Below are 16,017 nucleotides of genomic sequence, written 5' to 3'. Positions count from 1 at the left end.
CCAAGGGGCTTGGTGGTGAAGATGCGTTCCAGATCCCTTTCAGGTTAAATACGGTCATAATAATGGGTTTTGAACCAATGACCCACAAGGCCTCCCAGACTTGGCCACAAAGACCTCTCCTGTGCCTCCATCATCCGTGTTCTTTTCCGTTATCCAGCTGAATAGTGACATCCCCTCTCTCCCACCAAATGCAACCTTAAAGCACGTTATAAACAGTAGGGCCTCCAAAATAACTAAGTGAAGGCCACGCTGCCAGCCTGCTCTCCACCCAGTCTATTAAGGGTCAAAGAACCATCAGTCTGTGTGTTTAACTTACTGGGTATTCTTTAAGGTCTTTGTAACATAGCAGGTACTTTAATTAACATACATACATTTTTCTGGACATTAGCTAATTACATCAGGAAATTTGTAGGATATATGATCTAACATGCCAAGACAGAGTTATAAAGTCACTTCTACAAAAAGGAAAAAGTGATCAGATCTATCAGAATTTGGGGGGTCAGTAGGGACAGGAGCAGAATCCTTTCCTCAGTCCCTTGGGTAGACAGCCAGTTCAAGATTTTACTTTGTTTCATTTTCACCTATTAAAAGAATGACATATGCACAACAAACTATTGATCTTACCTTCATTTTATATGGTGAAAGAATATTAATTATACTCCCAAGAATATTAATTATACTTTCAGCCCCACTTGGGTTAGTCTAGAAATAAATATTCTTTGTGCTGAAGATACAGTATCAGCTAAAATCTCAAGGTACTCTCATGGTTGGAAGGGTAAAATAAGATACTCAAAAACAGGAAATAAAGATGCTAACTCTAAGCTTGCTCTCTCTCTCTCTCTCTCTCTCTCTCACTCTCTGTAATGCTGGGAATGGAACCCAGCACCTCCAGGCCACTGTAGGACCCACCGACATTCTATCAGCATTTTCACTTCCATGGTTTTTGTACTTTCATTTTAGAGTTTAATAAAAATCAGAAATTGACCCCAGGCATCTAACAATTGTTCTTTATTTGAAAACATGTCCATGAGAAGCCAAGGAAATAAAGAAGTGAGGCAGGAGGAAAGTTCCAAGCTGAGGTGAAAGTGCCGCTGGTTCCTTCAGCAATTCCCACTGGTTACCATGACTCAACAGTCTGTCGCAATCCGTTGTGGCAGGGGCGGAGGGACAGCTGGAATGCAGAGAAGTGTGTGCAACCCAAAGCTCGGTCAGCTTTGTCCCAACTCAAGTGCCCCCGTGGGAATCTCTTGCAACACATGTTCTGTTAAGAAAAGAGGTTGCAGACCAAAGGGTAATTGGGGAAACTACCACTGGTGATGCACAAATTTGTTAAGCTTAAATTTGTTATGTTTTTAATGTTGGTCTTCCTCACCAGACAGTGAGCCATACAAGGGCACTTCTGTACTGTCTGCCCTGCTACACGATATAGGCTCAATAAATATATGTCGGAAGCATGATGGAAGGATGGATTCTTCCAGCTCAAAGGTGGCTGGGGACATTTTCTGCTACAGGGTGAGAGATAATTGTGTGATTTGTAGTGTTTGAAAAGTAGGAATGAATGAGGACTAATGAATCTTTTTTTTTGATAATTTCACCTCTTTCAGTGCCCAAGTGATAATTTTTTTCCATCATTTTGAAACCCAAAAGTAAATACCTTTGTGATATTTGATTTGTGGGATAAAAAAAAAAAAGCTTTAATAAAAATATCATCTCCAGAATGTCATGGCATTATTATGAGAAAGGATATCACTCCTGGGCCCGGAGCATGAAGGTGGCAGTCACCAGCCGGCACCGCCGCTCCCAGGGGGCCAGGCCGTGCTTCCAGGCCCTCAGTCCATCCCTGCTCCTTCTAGCTTGCAAGTGGAGCACATGCTCATGTAAGGGGGTGAGTGGGAGGAACTCTGGTCATAGAGAAGCCTGCAGTGGACAACGGAAAGCAACAGGATTTTTACTGGCCATAGCATGATCGGACGTTAGTGTGTTCTGCCATCAGGAAGAATTTTTAATGCCTGGGAGAAGTAACAAATGGTCCTTTTAGTCACATTGTTCAAATAAGATGACCATAACCCACAGCACTTGTCCAGATTCCAGAACTCTGTTTCTGACTGTTCTGAGGCAAATGTCTGCCTGTGCAGTTTTTCCTTCCAACCAGTCTGTTCTTGGATTCCCAGGTCCTCCATCAGTCTCACACCCCATGCCATCTGTCTCACTGCCCCGCAGTACCAGGAAGCAAACAGCACCAGGCTGGTACAGTAAGACATTGGGGGCCACGATCTCAGGGATGGGGTCAGGATCAGTCGACCTGAGCACATCCATCAAACATGTTCCAATGCCCCCATCCCACCCCACCCACACACAATGGCTCCCTGATCCCGGAGGCCTGGATCCCAAGAAGCTTAGTCAAGTTCAGCTTCACTGCTGCTCCAGAGCCTGTGTATTGTAACAGCCCGGGGGCAGGTTGTCCCTGATGTTCTCCAGGTTCTTCACGTCAGCCAGAATCCCATCTATGCTTAGCTCCAGGAAGCGGAGGTGACCCTTCTGTCGACGTGCCCTCTCCTCCAGCTCTGACATCAAGGGCCGCAGTTGGCTGTTAATCTGGGTCTTCGTTTGGAAAAGCTCCTGCTCCAATAAGGCCAGTCCCTCCTCATCCACACTCCCAGGCTGGTCTATTTTAGGAAATGAGAAATGAATTAACACAGAAAGCTGTAGTTAGATCTCGTGGAACACATGTGTGCCCTTCTATACTCTTAACAAATTCCCATTTCCTGCCCCAAGCAAATATATACTATGCGTTTTAAAGGCTTATTTTTTTTTTGTTAGTACATGGTACATAAAGACATTTTAAATTAGAAATAATCTAGGAAAAGCTCAGAGAGCACTAGCTTATGGGCTATGAACAACTCAGTTCAAGACTCAGATCTATAGTTCAGCCATGTAAATTTTGGAGTTCACTTTTCAGGTTACAGTCAATAGATCATGCTCTGAAAAGATGAAGGCTGAAGGTCACAGGGGACTGAGCACTATCCAAAGTGTCTGCCTAACGCAGTCCCCTGTGATCAAAAATCCATTCTAAGTACACTCCCTTGATCACCCTTAGGAAATAGCTTGCTGTTTTCTAGAAGAAGATCTCTGGAAACTGGCTGAGCTTCAGTGTTTACAGAGGCCAAGGTATGCTTTGCTATTTGGGGGATGGATTCCAGCTGTTAGAAAATGATGTAAGACTTAATTTTGGACCAAAACAGTGGGAATCTGGCTAGGTATCAGTTTATTTCCAGTGTGAAATGCAATCACATTGGTTCAGGTATGTTTTACCCATAAACAATATAAAGCCAAAGTTAGCATGAAGGGCATCTGGCCAGACCTGTTTAGTTCAATTAAATTTGAATTGCCCTTGGTCCGTTCAAACTCAAGGTCACATATTTGAGCTACAGAGAAGTGTTTGAGTGCATGAGTTGTTATACCTAGAGCAATTAATCAGTTATTGTTCCAAGCCTCAAGAGAGCACACAGAGTACAAACAATATCATAACAAAAATGTTGAGCCAAAGGACCTGCCCTTTGCCTGGGGACAGGGAAATTTAGAGTTCTGTGACATGCAGAGAAGCTTAAGTAAGCTTGGGAACAAAATAACCAAGTCCATGGGGAGGCAACTTGAGCTACTAGAAAAAAGCAGTAATGTTGAAGACAAAGAGATCTGACTTTGAATCCTGTCTCCACAATTTCAGTTTATTCCTCTGTGAGACAAAATAATACAAATAATAAACCCGGCTCCTGAGACTATTATAAGACTTGGATAGTACGACACCATGAAAACATGGCATTGTACCTAATAACACACAGTGTTTAATAGTTCCCACTGCCCTTCTCTCTCTGCTCTCTCACTTTCTCTTTAAAGTCTCCATTTCATTACTGTTTCTAAAATACTAAACATTGCTGCGAAAATCTCACCTGGAAAGGTTTATTTTTTATCCTTAGAGAGTATTTTACTCTTTGCAACTCATGGGACCACAAAGTAGACCCCTTAGTATGATAACAGGCAATGTTAGTGTCTCAAGGAGATTATGACACTATAGAAAAATCAGATTGTAAAGTTGTTCTACTAAAGTAGAAAAATAGACCTAAATCTTTTCCTGAACACTACTAGAATCTGTGGCCAAGTCTGTACTTCCTCATCTACTGCAGCCCAAGCTTGATTAAACAGGCCAAATGAGGTTTTGATTTCAGCTCTACTTACATCAAGAGGTTTAATTAAAATCAGTTTTCTTCTAGGAGTGACTCTGGGGGAAATCTGATTCCTGCTATCAAAGCCCTTTTATCCTAAACTTTTGCCTTATGTTATAGACATAGATCCATGATACTAGTGTCTTCACATTTCTTCTAGGTCATCTGCCTGGGAAGTCGCAGTTTCCCCAGTGGGCTACATCAAAGGGTAACTTTGGTTTGTGGAGGGACAGACAGCAAAATCAGCAAGTGGCCCTTGACCTCACAGACAGAGGACCTTCCTCCACGTCTCTCCTCTCACCACTTTGTCCACTCCTCCGAGCAGTCTCCCGTCATCTTTTTCCTCAGTGTTCAATAGCATCCTGATTTTCCTGTGCCTTCTGACTAACTCCCCCTTCAAGCTTTCCTCCACTCAGCTGCCCTTGTGAGCTTTCTGAATATACAGTGGTCACATCATTCGTCTGTGTAAAACTGCCCCCTGGCTTCTCAGGATCAAGGCCAGACTCTTTCACAGGAACCTCAAGCTATCCAATCTGCTCTGAAGTTCCTGGAAGAATACACTCAGTTATTCCACCCACAGACCTCATCTCTAAGTACAATAGTTGCTCAGTGACTCATTCTAGAGGTGGTAAAACAGAATGCAGAAACTATAATGTAACCTGCACAAGGTCTCTGGGCGTGAAAACAAAGCAAATTTCTGGATACCCTAAGGACCAGTTGAGATTGCCATTCCTCAGGGCTAGAAATAGTGAGTCTTCTGAGAAAAGACCCTAGAGCAAGGGGCCAGAAGGTGTGGAGAATCCACAGACCTATTAGGTGTAGGATGCTGTCCAATGAGTTGAGCGTGTCTTGGATTGTAACACCTGCATTCTTGGCTCTGGTATCAACTCTCTGGGCTTCGGTAATAACCTGCAGAAAAACAAGAACAAAGCTGTCTCAAAAGGCTACTTTCCTTATCGACAACTCTAAAGGGCTCTCTCATGGAAAGGAGCAGTCACTCACCATCTGCATTGCGTCCATGTCTGTATCAAACTCCAGCTCCTTCCTGGCCAGCACTCCTTCCACCTCTCTCATTTCGCTCTTTAGAGTGGCCAGTCCCTTTTCCATGGCCAAGGCCCCATCTGCTGTCACATTAGCTTCCAAGTTCAGACTCCCTATCTCCTGGGAGAAGAAAAGGGGCCAAGGACAAAAGAAGAGCGGGAAGTGAGACTCAAAAACATCCAACGGACAACTGTAGAAAAAATACAGCAGCAGCCTGACTCTGATGAGCTAAGTCAGATGAAGAAGGAGACGGTCAGACATGAGGACACACCCTTCCCAAGATCCGCCTCAAACAAGTTAATTCTGGGGTACGTCTCTAGGGAATAGGAGGGCCGGCACCGAGACACCACTTTCCTCTCAGTTCTGTGCTAACCAAATGTTACACGTAGGAACCATTTAAGAAAACTCACAGGACAAGAAACTGGTATCATTCCTTGTCATGTTCCTTTGCAGCCGTGGTCTTTTGAATGACCACTAAGATCCTCAAGACAATCAAGTTTGGAGTGCGGAGAATGAATGGGCAACAGTGTTGAATTTTTGTTTTTATAAGGACTAAGGTGCCTTTATTCTAGAAATTGTATTAAGAGAGGTACAAGAAATGAGTCTCTTTCCTCAAGGGACTTAAAATTAGAAATTATTTTTATAGGCTACCAAGTGGTCTAAAAGTGAAGTCAAATTGTCCAGATACCAAGAGTTTCTTCTGAGCTTTCTACAGTTGCACAAGCTCACAGGAAGCCATGCCTAATTAAGAGCTAAGAAGTACTTCTCTGCAAACAAGCACTCCTTCCACGGTAGCATTTAACATATGGGTTGCAAGTGGAGTTTGTCTGTCTGCTGTTGCTCTGAGTGTTCTTTGAAGATAAGCAATAGGTCTCTCTTCTCTCTGTATCTCCAGCACCAAGCACAGTGTAAGCACACCATAGAGGACAGAGAAAAGTGAGCAAGTGGAGCTTAGACATGGGACACAGACAGGGCCAAAGGATCAGGTGCTCCACAACTTCATGATCTGGAATTGAAACAAGGATGATAGTCGTTCAGGTTGAATAGTATCCCTCTACAGATTTGTTGAAATCCTAACCCGAGAACTTCAGAATGTAATTTATTCGGACACTGGTTTGTTGAGGATATGATTAAACTGTGATGAGGTCATCCTGGGGTAGGTTGAGTCCTTAATCCAATGTGACTGATGTCCTTATAAGAGGAGACAAAGACCCTGAGGGAGAGCACCACGGTTTTACAGAGACAGAGATTAGAGTGATAGAGCTACAAACCAAGGAATGCCGAAGATTGGTAAGCACTAGCAGGACACGGGAAGAGGCAAGAAAGGACTCTCCCATGGAGCCTCCTGAGGGAGTGCAGCTCGAGTCTCTAGAACTGTGACAGGGAATTTTCTGTTGTTTTGAGCCATCTGATTTGTGGTATTTTGTTAAGCAGTCCTAGAAATGAATACAGCAGTCTACTTAAAAACAGTCTTGGGTCTTTCTTCTCGTGATTGTCTAAATGTAACTGAGAATGGGCACTCGGGCACACAGTCCCGCCAGCCTGTGACTCAGCGCAACAGAAGGGGTGGCCACGTGGACCGGACGCTGCCGAGGACTACAACAGGACTCTGAACCACCGGGGTCAAAATGAGCCCAGTGCTTTCGCTTCTTCCAGACTAATGCTGTGTTTGCCACTGCTTGTGCCAGCCTTCGTCTCCTTTGCTCTTTACCTGTTCTACTTTGCCACTGATCTCCAGTGCCTCCCTTGCCGCACTCTTTGCCCGCTGGGCATTGACAGTGGCACTGCCCAGTGCCCCTTCGGCTTGCTCCGTCTTGTCACTGGCATCTGCGACCTTCTGGCTGACGTAGGAGAGTCTCCTCATGGCGTCTTCAGCTTCTGCTTTTCTGTCTTCTACCTGCAGGTCAAATTCTGAAATAAAGGGACAAAATAACAGCCATGAAGATGAAAAGTAACTTACAAAAAAGACTCGGATGGTTGAAAGCGACTGATGAAAGGGACTGATGAAAAACTCCTAAAAGTATTATTCCCACCTGAGGGTGACGGAGTGTGGGAGGCTGTGGCTGGAATTGTTCTCCTTATCTAAGAGAGAACACCTCCAAGGAGGCTTGAGGGAGCCAAAGTTAGTCCTTTGCTTAGAGAAACTATCAGCCTGCCCTTGGTCCCCATCGATGTAAGAGCATCAAAACCACCAAGTGGATAAAAAGCAGGTAGAATCCCTGAAGCCCAAAGCTTGAAGTCAGAAGCTGCCACTGATAAGAGCTGGGGGTTTGGATAGAATGGATAAGAGGAATTTTTTATAAAGAAAATCCCCCTCCCAAAACAAAACAAAACAAAGAAAATCCCAAGTCTCTGCTTCTGTTAGTAACGAACACTAAAATTTTAACCAAATTTCTGCAAACCTTGACCTAAACCTCCTGCAATCTACATACCATGACAGAGGTTACTGTGTCATCCCCTCAGATCACCCAGGTTACAAAAGAAAGGGAAAAATACCTTTACAGTAGTGAGCTGTATCTATGAGAGATCTTTGAGGTCTCTTAGTTCAACCTTTTCCCTTTAAAGAGCAGGGTTTTGGGGTCTACAGAGGCCATGTGAATTGCTTGGGGCTGCACTGCAAGACTGGGCTGCTTCCCTGGCCCCAAAGAGAGGAAAACATAAGCTGTGTGATATTTAGTTCAGTTTTCCCACCACAAACAACAAATACTGAAAAGATTTTTCTTTAAAAAGGTATTTATAGGCATCTATTAATACCCATATACTGACTACTTAAAGAGCTATATGAAGATTCAAAGCAAATCATTGTTTTAAAATACTCAGGTAACCTCACCCATGAAGCACTGACCTCTGAGGTTCTTTAGGATGTTCTCAACTTCATAAAAAGTAGCATTGCCCATACTTAGTGCTTCTTGGGCTCTGCTTTTCGCAAGGTTGGCACGGGAAAGCAGCTGACCTGATTTCTGTAAATAGACAGAACAAGATTAGAATAAGTGCATTCCTGCTGGCAAAATCACTCTGACACACTCTCTTCATGACAACAGAGCGCTGCAACTCCGTCTAGGGGTGCTGGAGCAAAGCCTCCACAACATGGGACAGAGCAAACTTCATCAGTGAGCACCATCTGCCATACAGTGAACTGTCCTCAATGCTAACTCCCCATCCATGACAAGAATAGTTTTGTAAATCACAATTTTAAACTCTTACTGAAGCCAAGCTAGTAGATGGACCAAAATTGGACCTAGAAGGCTTAGATCCTCTTCTCATGGCGGATTTAGTAGATGGAGATAATTACATTGAGATCTATGTCTCAGTTGCTCTCTCTTCAGAGAACTTTTGAGGGTTCTTCTAGCCATATTCCTAGATGGTGAACAACCAGTATATGCTTGTTGAATGTACTACCTGTATCCCATTCTTTCCGTCCTGTAGTAGCTGCTGGGTTTCTTTTTCCCAGTTTCCCAAATTGCTTTGCACCCGCTTGACCTCATCTGTACGCCTGTTCACCAGGCTTGAGAGAGAATCAATTTTCTGTTGGATCCTCTTTGCTTCCACCTGTGGGCCCAAAGATATAGATGAGTCTGACTTTCTGCTCACCAATAAGACCTTTTAGGGTCTGCCATCACTGTATGAAACCAGAAGTACTCTTACTAATGATTTTTATTGCTTTATTGAAAGGAACAGTTAATGTTTAATTGTTTGATCAATCTTGCATGCCTATATTTGTTTATTTAAGTAACCAATTTGAAGATAGCAATATGTAATACAACAACCATTGTTAACTTCCTAGCACCTTGTTTGAAATTCTGCATTGCTTGTATTGTTTTGGGGTTATTTTGTACATGTATGTGTGTTTGTTAATAATAAAAAAAAAAGAAGCCAAAAAATATGCCACCAGCCATCCAATCCGTATCTGACAAAAATAAGGCAACATGCCCAGCTGAAGTTAGGCTGCAGGTCCCCCAAGCATCAATCAGGTTTTGTCTTTGTTCTTTTCTTACTTTTTAAAAAAATTTACATATTAGCTTACGTATCCATGAGCATTGTTGTGAGTGATTTTTTCTATAGAGTAAAAGTTCATAGAAATAGACTGCACTTAATCTAATAAGTTTGGAATAGTTAAGGGAAGATTAAGGCAGAAACAATTCAAATCTCTTGATAACAAGTCTTCTCACTGGTGGTACATACAGATGCATCAACCTTTATAATAATTTCTCACAAGTTTCAACAGTCCCCAGAAGTAAGGAAGAGATATAAAACTTTTACTAATAGGTTGAGGATGAAAAGACCTTTGGAGAGACTAGGAGTTTAAGAACAAAAAAAGTGGATAATAAAAAGGATGAACATTTTTCCTGCCTTACAGGAGGAAGAATTAATACTATGGTTTGGGTATAAGTAGGGTCCTCTGTATGCTAAGGACTTGGTCCCCAGAAGGTGCTATTGGTGATGGTGAAGGCTTTGGGAGGTGGATCCTAAGGGAAGGTCCTTGGGTCATTAGGATTTGAGGTCAATTTGTGCCCTTAAAAAGAACTGTGCAACCCTGCCATTCTCTTCTCAATCTGTTCCTTGTTCAAGATGTGACTGTTTGCTCTGGCACAGCTCCCCACCATGCCATCTGCCATGCTCACCAGAACTGAGCCAACACAGAGCTTCCAAAGCCATGAGCTCAATAAACTTTTTTTCTTGATAAATTAGTTGTCTCAGGTATTTCACTGTAGTAATGCACAGCTGACTAATAGGGTCAACACATAGAAAAGCTGAATGGCTGAACAATATTAAGAAATCTCTAGAGAAGAAAGTGTTCACATGGCTTTGTCTATATACTGAGCATACCTGAAAGGATGGATCACTGACTCCATGAAGCTGAGACACTGAATCCAGAAGGCGGAGACTATGCTGATAAGACTGATCTGCTTCAGTGTCAGTCTGAGTGGCCTCCCTGGACAACTGCTGGGCCAGGGACTTGGTTTTCTCCAATCTGTGGGGAAGAAGGGGAGATGATTAAAAAGGAAACGGTCTTTGAGAATTTACTCTTTTTACAGAAGCAAAAACTCATACTCCTGCTTAAAAGTATGTAGTTGAAATAATGAGAAGAACCAATGAAGGTTATGTGTCAGGTATGAGACCTTCAACAATATAAACATATCCGTATAGTTGAATGAAAATCAGAAAAGTTCATCTCAAGATTCCTAATTATTGGGGCTGGGGATTTAGCTCAGCGGCAAAAGCGCCTGCCTAGCAAGCGCAAGGTCATGAGTTCGGTTCCCAGTACCGGAGAAAAACCAAAAAAAACCCCCAAAAAAAACCAAAAAAAAAAAAAAAAAAAAGATTCCTAATTACTGATAATACAATACATAACATTTTTATATACTTTATAATGTCAGATGTGTTTACACACACCCTTCTAATGCCACAGAGGGTAACCATCTCTACAAGAATTGCAATCACTCAATCAAAGCATAAACTTTATTTAGATTAATCACTAGGTCTTCTTCCAGTATTAAAGATATTTGCTTTGCCAAAAATATTATGCTCATTCTCTTGTCCCTGCAATTATTAACATTAGGAATAGCATACCAGAAACATCGTGCCTCTGAAGTATGATTTGCATTATACCCTGGGAGAATCCAGGTTTTATGGTCCAAACAAGGACCCATTGAAACATACTTTCCCGTAAGTCCTTGTACTGCACTGTTGTCAGTGATGGCACTTCCGACACCTCCCCTCACAGCCTTGCTGGCCAGTATTAAGGCCTGTTTAGAGTAATCCTCGGTTTCCCGTACAAGTTGCTCCATGTTACTGGCTGATTCAACATGGCTGAAAGGATTAAAAATAAAGAATTAGAATGTCCACAATAAAGGACCTCCTTAAGGATTTTCATGTAAATAAAGACAGAAGAGTAAAGGAACTGGCTTGGCTTAAAAAACTCGACAGAACTGGCCCAGATTGGATAAAATTAGAGGAACTATCAAGAAGCAGGTGTTTTGGAGGATAAGCCTCACGTCATAGACCTATGGTGGTCTTTTACGACAGACTCAGTGAGCAGGAGCAGTCTGAAGGTGACACAGCACCATTCCTGTTCACTGCAGGAAGAAACCCCTAAGATTTATTTTATCTATGGCCCAACTCTGTACTCCATCTCGCTGTGACTCTAAAACAGCCCCACAGCCAAGGGGACAAAGTCTGATTAAAAAAAAAAAAAAAAAATGTCCCTTATAAGCTTCTGTACTCTCAGTTCTAGGAAGTGATGTTTTAAAGAATAACAAAACACAGGCTCAGGAGGCAGGTCATGCTACAAAAACAGCCCCTTTCACCGAATGAATTCCACTTGGGATTAACAGAGCCTGCCACCCTGCTGAGCACTCTGCTACAGGCAAGCCTCGTAAACATGATAGGATTTACAGTCGGAGGCAAAGACCAAGAGAACAACCATTTACCCCTGGTGTACTGCAGAGCTGGTTTCCAGGACGAAGTCCCCCCTGTACACACATGGCCCTTCTAGGCTAGCAAGATACTTGTTGCTACTTGTTCCCAGGCTTGTTCTGGGAGGCTAAGAGTCCCCGAAAGCTGCAGAACATCCTTTTCCAAGGCTGATTCATTTCACCTGACCCAAGGGATTACATCTGACATACACCAAGGCCATACTGTGAGTCACAGAGAAATCTGGAGATGAAACACCCCTACGCCAAGCTCCTGCCAAATGACTCTGCCCAGTGACATGCACTAAAAGCCAAATGGCTAAAAAATGACTTTTAGGGAAGGGATGGCTTGTATGAGCACGAAGGGAATGACTATGGTACTTGGGTCCTGAATACCCTACAGTCTTGTTCAGGTTTGCCTTACAGGGATGGACTGGATCAGAGATGTCTTCTAATGCTGCTCACCTGTCTGCCAGCCGCATAGCCTCCTCAGCCAGATCTTTAAAGCCATTTGGTCCCACATATCGGTCAGAGGGAGAAATGTCCTATAGCAAGAGAAGAACTTGTGAAGGCTTTGCACTTGGCCGTGGAGCCTAACTATGGAGGTATGGTTCAAGTACCCACCCTGACACATCAAGCGTCCCTATTCACCATACTTACTCCATTTTAAAAAGTAGGTACAGAGAAGAGCAAAGTACAAATCCCAGCTCAAAAGATGTCTGTATAAAGATATAGAAGTATTAAATATATATATATATGTGTGTGTGTGTGTGTGTGTGTGTGTAGTTTGGCATGATGGCACACTCTTGTAGTCTCAGCACTCTAGGGGGGGAGCATGGCCTGGGTAATGTAGTGACTTAGTGAGACCCTGTCTCAAAATAAAAAATAGAGAAAGGGCTGTGGGTGTAGCTCACTGTGAAGGCCCTGAGTTAAATCCCCAGTATGGAGGAAAAAAATATGTACATACACATGTGCATGTACAGTATATGTATTTAAAGTCCAGTAACATCAAGTTTAACAGCAGTTATTTAATAGTAATGGCACCATAGGGAATTTTTTAATTGTCTGCATTTTCTACAATAACTTTTTTGTAATAAGGGGAAAATCAATACACATTTTTAATGTGCTTTCTTTATCATATCATCTGATTATCTCCTAATTTCCTTTCTTCATTTCCTATCCACTTCCATTACTGTCACGAGACTTTATTCAGAAAGAGAAGAGGACTCCATCAGACCTCTCACTTCTATCACAGTGTAAACCACATCATTAGGAAAAGCATGCTAGCAACCACTTTTTTCCATTGTCAGAACTACTGTATGACTTCATTGGCCTACTTCCTGCCTTCTTTCTTTCTTTCTTCCCTTGCTCCCCTTTCAATCATTCATTCATTCATTCCCCGATTCATTCATTCATTTATGCAGCGGGGATTTACAACGGCCTCACTGTGGGCTGAGAATGCAAACTGAACAAAACTAAATCCTGCAAAAAGAAGAAAGGAGAGACAGGGTCCAGTTAAGGACATGGTTGGAAAGAAATGAACTAGGGAGGAGAGTACAAAGCACCAAATAGGAAATTTCAGGCCAAAGATACACAGAATAGGTTTGACTGTTACAGGGAAGGGAAGTCCAACTTCCTGCCAGATAGACCAAAAACGCTGAGAGGCAGCAAGCAAAGCAGTGAAGTCACAAGTGGGTCTCTGAACATGGCGGCAGCAATTCTCAATGCTATCACCCGTACCGAGTTTCTCAGGGAAGCTTCGTTTTCAGCCAGGCTCAGGCGCATCTGTGCGATGAGCTTTCGAGTGTCCTGAACTCGGTTCTGATACTGACTTCCCAGGGCCTGAACCCTTCCCATGGTCCTCTTGAGGTCATCCAGGCGGTCCCGGTAGCTGTTTTCTTGGCCCCTTGCCTTGGCCAACTGGAGACTGAAGGATCTACTAGCACCTGGACATGAAGAAGGAAAAGGAGGTTGAGCACTTTCCAGGTCAGCATCCAGTTATGTCACCTGACAGGGAGTTGCCTAGTTTATGGCAAATGATAAAACCCATAGGTGAGAAACGCACACCACTGCTCTTTCATCACCTTCATTCAGGTCCAGGGGACCGTCCCAGGGGACCATTCCATCCCCCTGGGCACAGGCTGCTGGAGGCCTCCGCTGAACCGATGTCCACAGAAGCTTCTGGGACTCAGTGCAGAGATTCTCTCCAGGACATGATCCACCTCCTGTCTGAAGGGAAGCTGGCCTTCCTCACCTTCCGAAATCTGGGCTTCTCTCAGAATGTCCTGAAGGGCCTGCTCAGCCTGCTGCAGCCTGCCTTCCAGCTCTGAGTTGGGTACTGTGCCACTGCCACCCTGTGCCTTTGAAATCAGGGCCTCCAGGCCCTGAAGCTGTTCCATAAACTGAGCCATCTGAAACCAGGCAGAAAGAAGATCAGAATAAAGGATGAAGACCATGGCCCTATACCAGGTACCCAGGAGATAGGACCTGAAAGTCCAGGAATAACCACAATGCTTGACAACACCATGGTGGTTGAAATTTATAGCCTGTGTGAATCCTGGCCCCACTATCCTACTTGTGGAGTCATGGCCAAGCTATTTCTTTATCTATGAAGCAGATATAATGAACACAATAACATTATCTCATAGATTTATGACTTGTACTAAATGCATTCTTATTTATAAAGTGCTTAGAATGAAGCCTAGCACCAAGAAAGTGCTGTAAGTCTTGCTAGATAGATAAATTTAAAAAACAAGATGAATGTATTCTACATTTGAAGTTATGTTTTGGATCTTTTTATCTCCTATCCCTCAGTCCAGAAAAATAATAATTACTAATGTCAACAGCATCAGGTCTACTCTACTTTGGACCATAAATGAGAAATTTCTGGAGGCCATAATCCTGCTTGGATAGCCTGGACCCTTCCTGGACTATACAAACCTTTGATATGTGTATTTTCTGCATTTGTTTCATAAGGATATCTTCTGGGAAAAAAATTTAGCCAGAAAGGGCATGTTACAGCAGCAGGAGCCCGAATTCAGAGCATGTAGGGGACAGAGTGACCTCCCAGCTTCACCTGGCCATACCATTTCACTTTCACAGACTTTATGTGACTAGTAAAAGCTGAGCTCAAACATTTTCTCTTCCAACTCAACTAAGTTATCCTGTGGACCAAATAAGAGGTACCTGCAAGAGGGGGGTCTGGGAATGGCATGTGTAGGAAGACAAATATTATTGTTGCTATAAAGATTTTTAATACAATAACTTTTAAAGAAAGACACTGATGGGAGGTTACTACCTCCCATCTCCAGGAGATGGTAGGGGGCCTCGATCTGTGATGGAATCGTCCAGGGGACACTTACAGATTGGAGTCTGGGTGGGTGGGACGGGTAAGGAGAGGAAGGCCCACCTGAGTATTCACTTGACTGTAGCAAGCTGGACAGTTGGGTAATGCTCTGTGCTCACAGTTGAGGCCACCAAATCCTGGCTTGCAAACACAGCTGCCGTCACTCCGACACTGTCCAGGCTCCGAACCCACAGGGTTGCAGTTGCAAGCTAGAGAGGAGAGACAGACAGATGGAGAATTCATATCTACCCTGTCCCAGAAACTGGAGGTATAGCAAGAATAAAAGCAAGAAGAGCAAATGTCAGTGGCAAAACCCCTTCTTTGCCCTCCTCACTCACTCTGTGTCAGAGTCGTCCCTTGGCTATGCCTCCAGCACATTCCTAACCCAGGTCACCCTCAGGACTCACCTCCCTGTTTGCTTAGTGTATGTGGGTGAAAAGGTATCACAACAGTTCCTCCTCTTTTCTTCTCAGTAAACTATAAGTCTGGTGACTATTCTGCTAGAATCTGGCTTTGCTTACAAGGTGAACAGCATTTCTTTGGCCTATTAAGCACTAGATGTAAACATCTTCCTTGGTTTTACAGATAAGGAAAGGGAGCTCAAAGAGGGTGAATAATTTGCCCAGTGTGCTACAGCAAATAAACAAGAAGCTTCCACTGGAGCTAAAAAAGAGCAAAGAGGTTTTCCTTTTGCTCTGTAGCCTTTGATGTAGGAAACTGAATAAGAAAGCAATACCGTTACTGATTCAATCAAATTTATTGTTCACCTAGTGTGTGCCAGGTTCTATTTTAGGAATCAAAGACGTAACAGTAGATGAGACACTGCTATAACGATTACAGTGATTCTCTGGGTTGTTCTATCCTTAGCATTCACAAAACACTGATCTCAAGTCTAACTGTACCATCATTATTTGCATGCATGTTTGTGTATCTTCCTTATTAGCATATAAGTTCTTTGGGTGCTGGAACTGATTCATCCATTATTATAATCTTAGTA

At 43.2% G+C, this 16,017-nt stretch overlaps 1 protein-coding gene across 1 annotated transcript in view; it reads right to left on the bottom strand.

Moving 5' to 3' along the window:
* Positions 1-993: 993 nt before the first annotated feature.
* Positions 994-16,017, bottom strand: part of Lamc2 (laminin, gamma 2) — a 53,942-nt gene continuing 38,918 nt past the window's right edge. The window contains exons 13-24 of the mRNA XM_005375020.2: positions 15,084-15,229; positions 13,929-14,085; positions 13,415-13,620; positions 12,140-12,219; positions 10,923-11,072; positions 10,089-10,233; positions 8,661-8,810; positions 8,107-8,221; positions 6,973-7,172; positions 5,223-5,381; positions 5,030-5,129; positions 994-2,666 (exon numbers count right to left, since the gene is read on the bottom strand). Of these exons, the coding sequence (XP_005375077.1) occupies positions 2,413-2,666; positions 5,030-5,129; positions 5,223-5,381; positions 6,973-7,172; positions 8,107-8,221; positions 8,661-8,810; positions 10,089-10,233; positions 10,923-11,072; positions 12,140-12,219; positions 13,415-13,620; positions 13,929-14,085; positions 15,084-15,229 (1,862 nt within the window). The 3' untranslated portion in view covers positions 994-2,412. The remainder of the gene's footprint in view (positions 2,667-5,029; positions 5,130-5,222; positions 5,382-6,972; positions 7,173-8,106; positions 8,222-8,660; positions 8,811-10,088; positions 10,234-10,922; positions 11,073-12,139; positions 12,220-13,414; positions 13,621-13,928; positions 14,086-15,083; positions 15,230-16,017) is intronic.

The sequence above is a fragment of the Chinchilla lanigera genome, unplaced genomic scaffold (assembly GCF_000276665.1).
Source record: "Chinchilla lanigera isolate Chin_1 unplaced genomic scaffold, ChiLan1.0 scaffold00005, whole genome shotgun sequence".
Taxonomy (NCBI): domain Eukaryota; kingdom Metazoa; phylum Chordata; class Mammalia; order Rodentia; family Chinchillidae; genus Chinchilla; species Chinchilla lanigera.
This window is presented reverse-complemented; position numbering and strand designations above follow the sequence as displayed.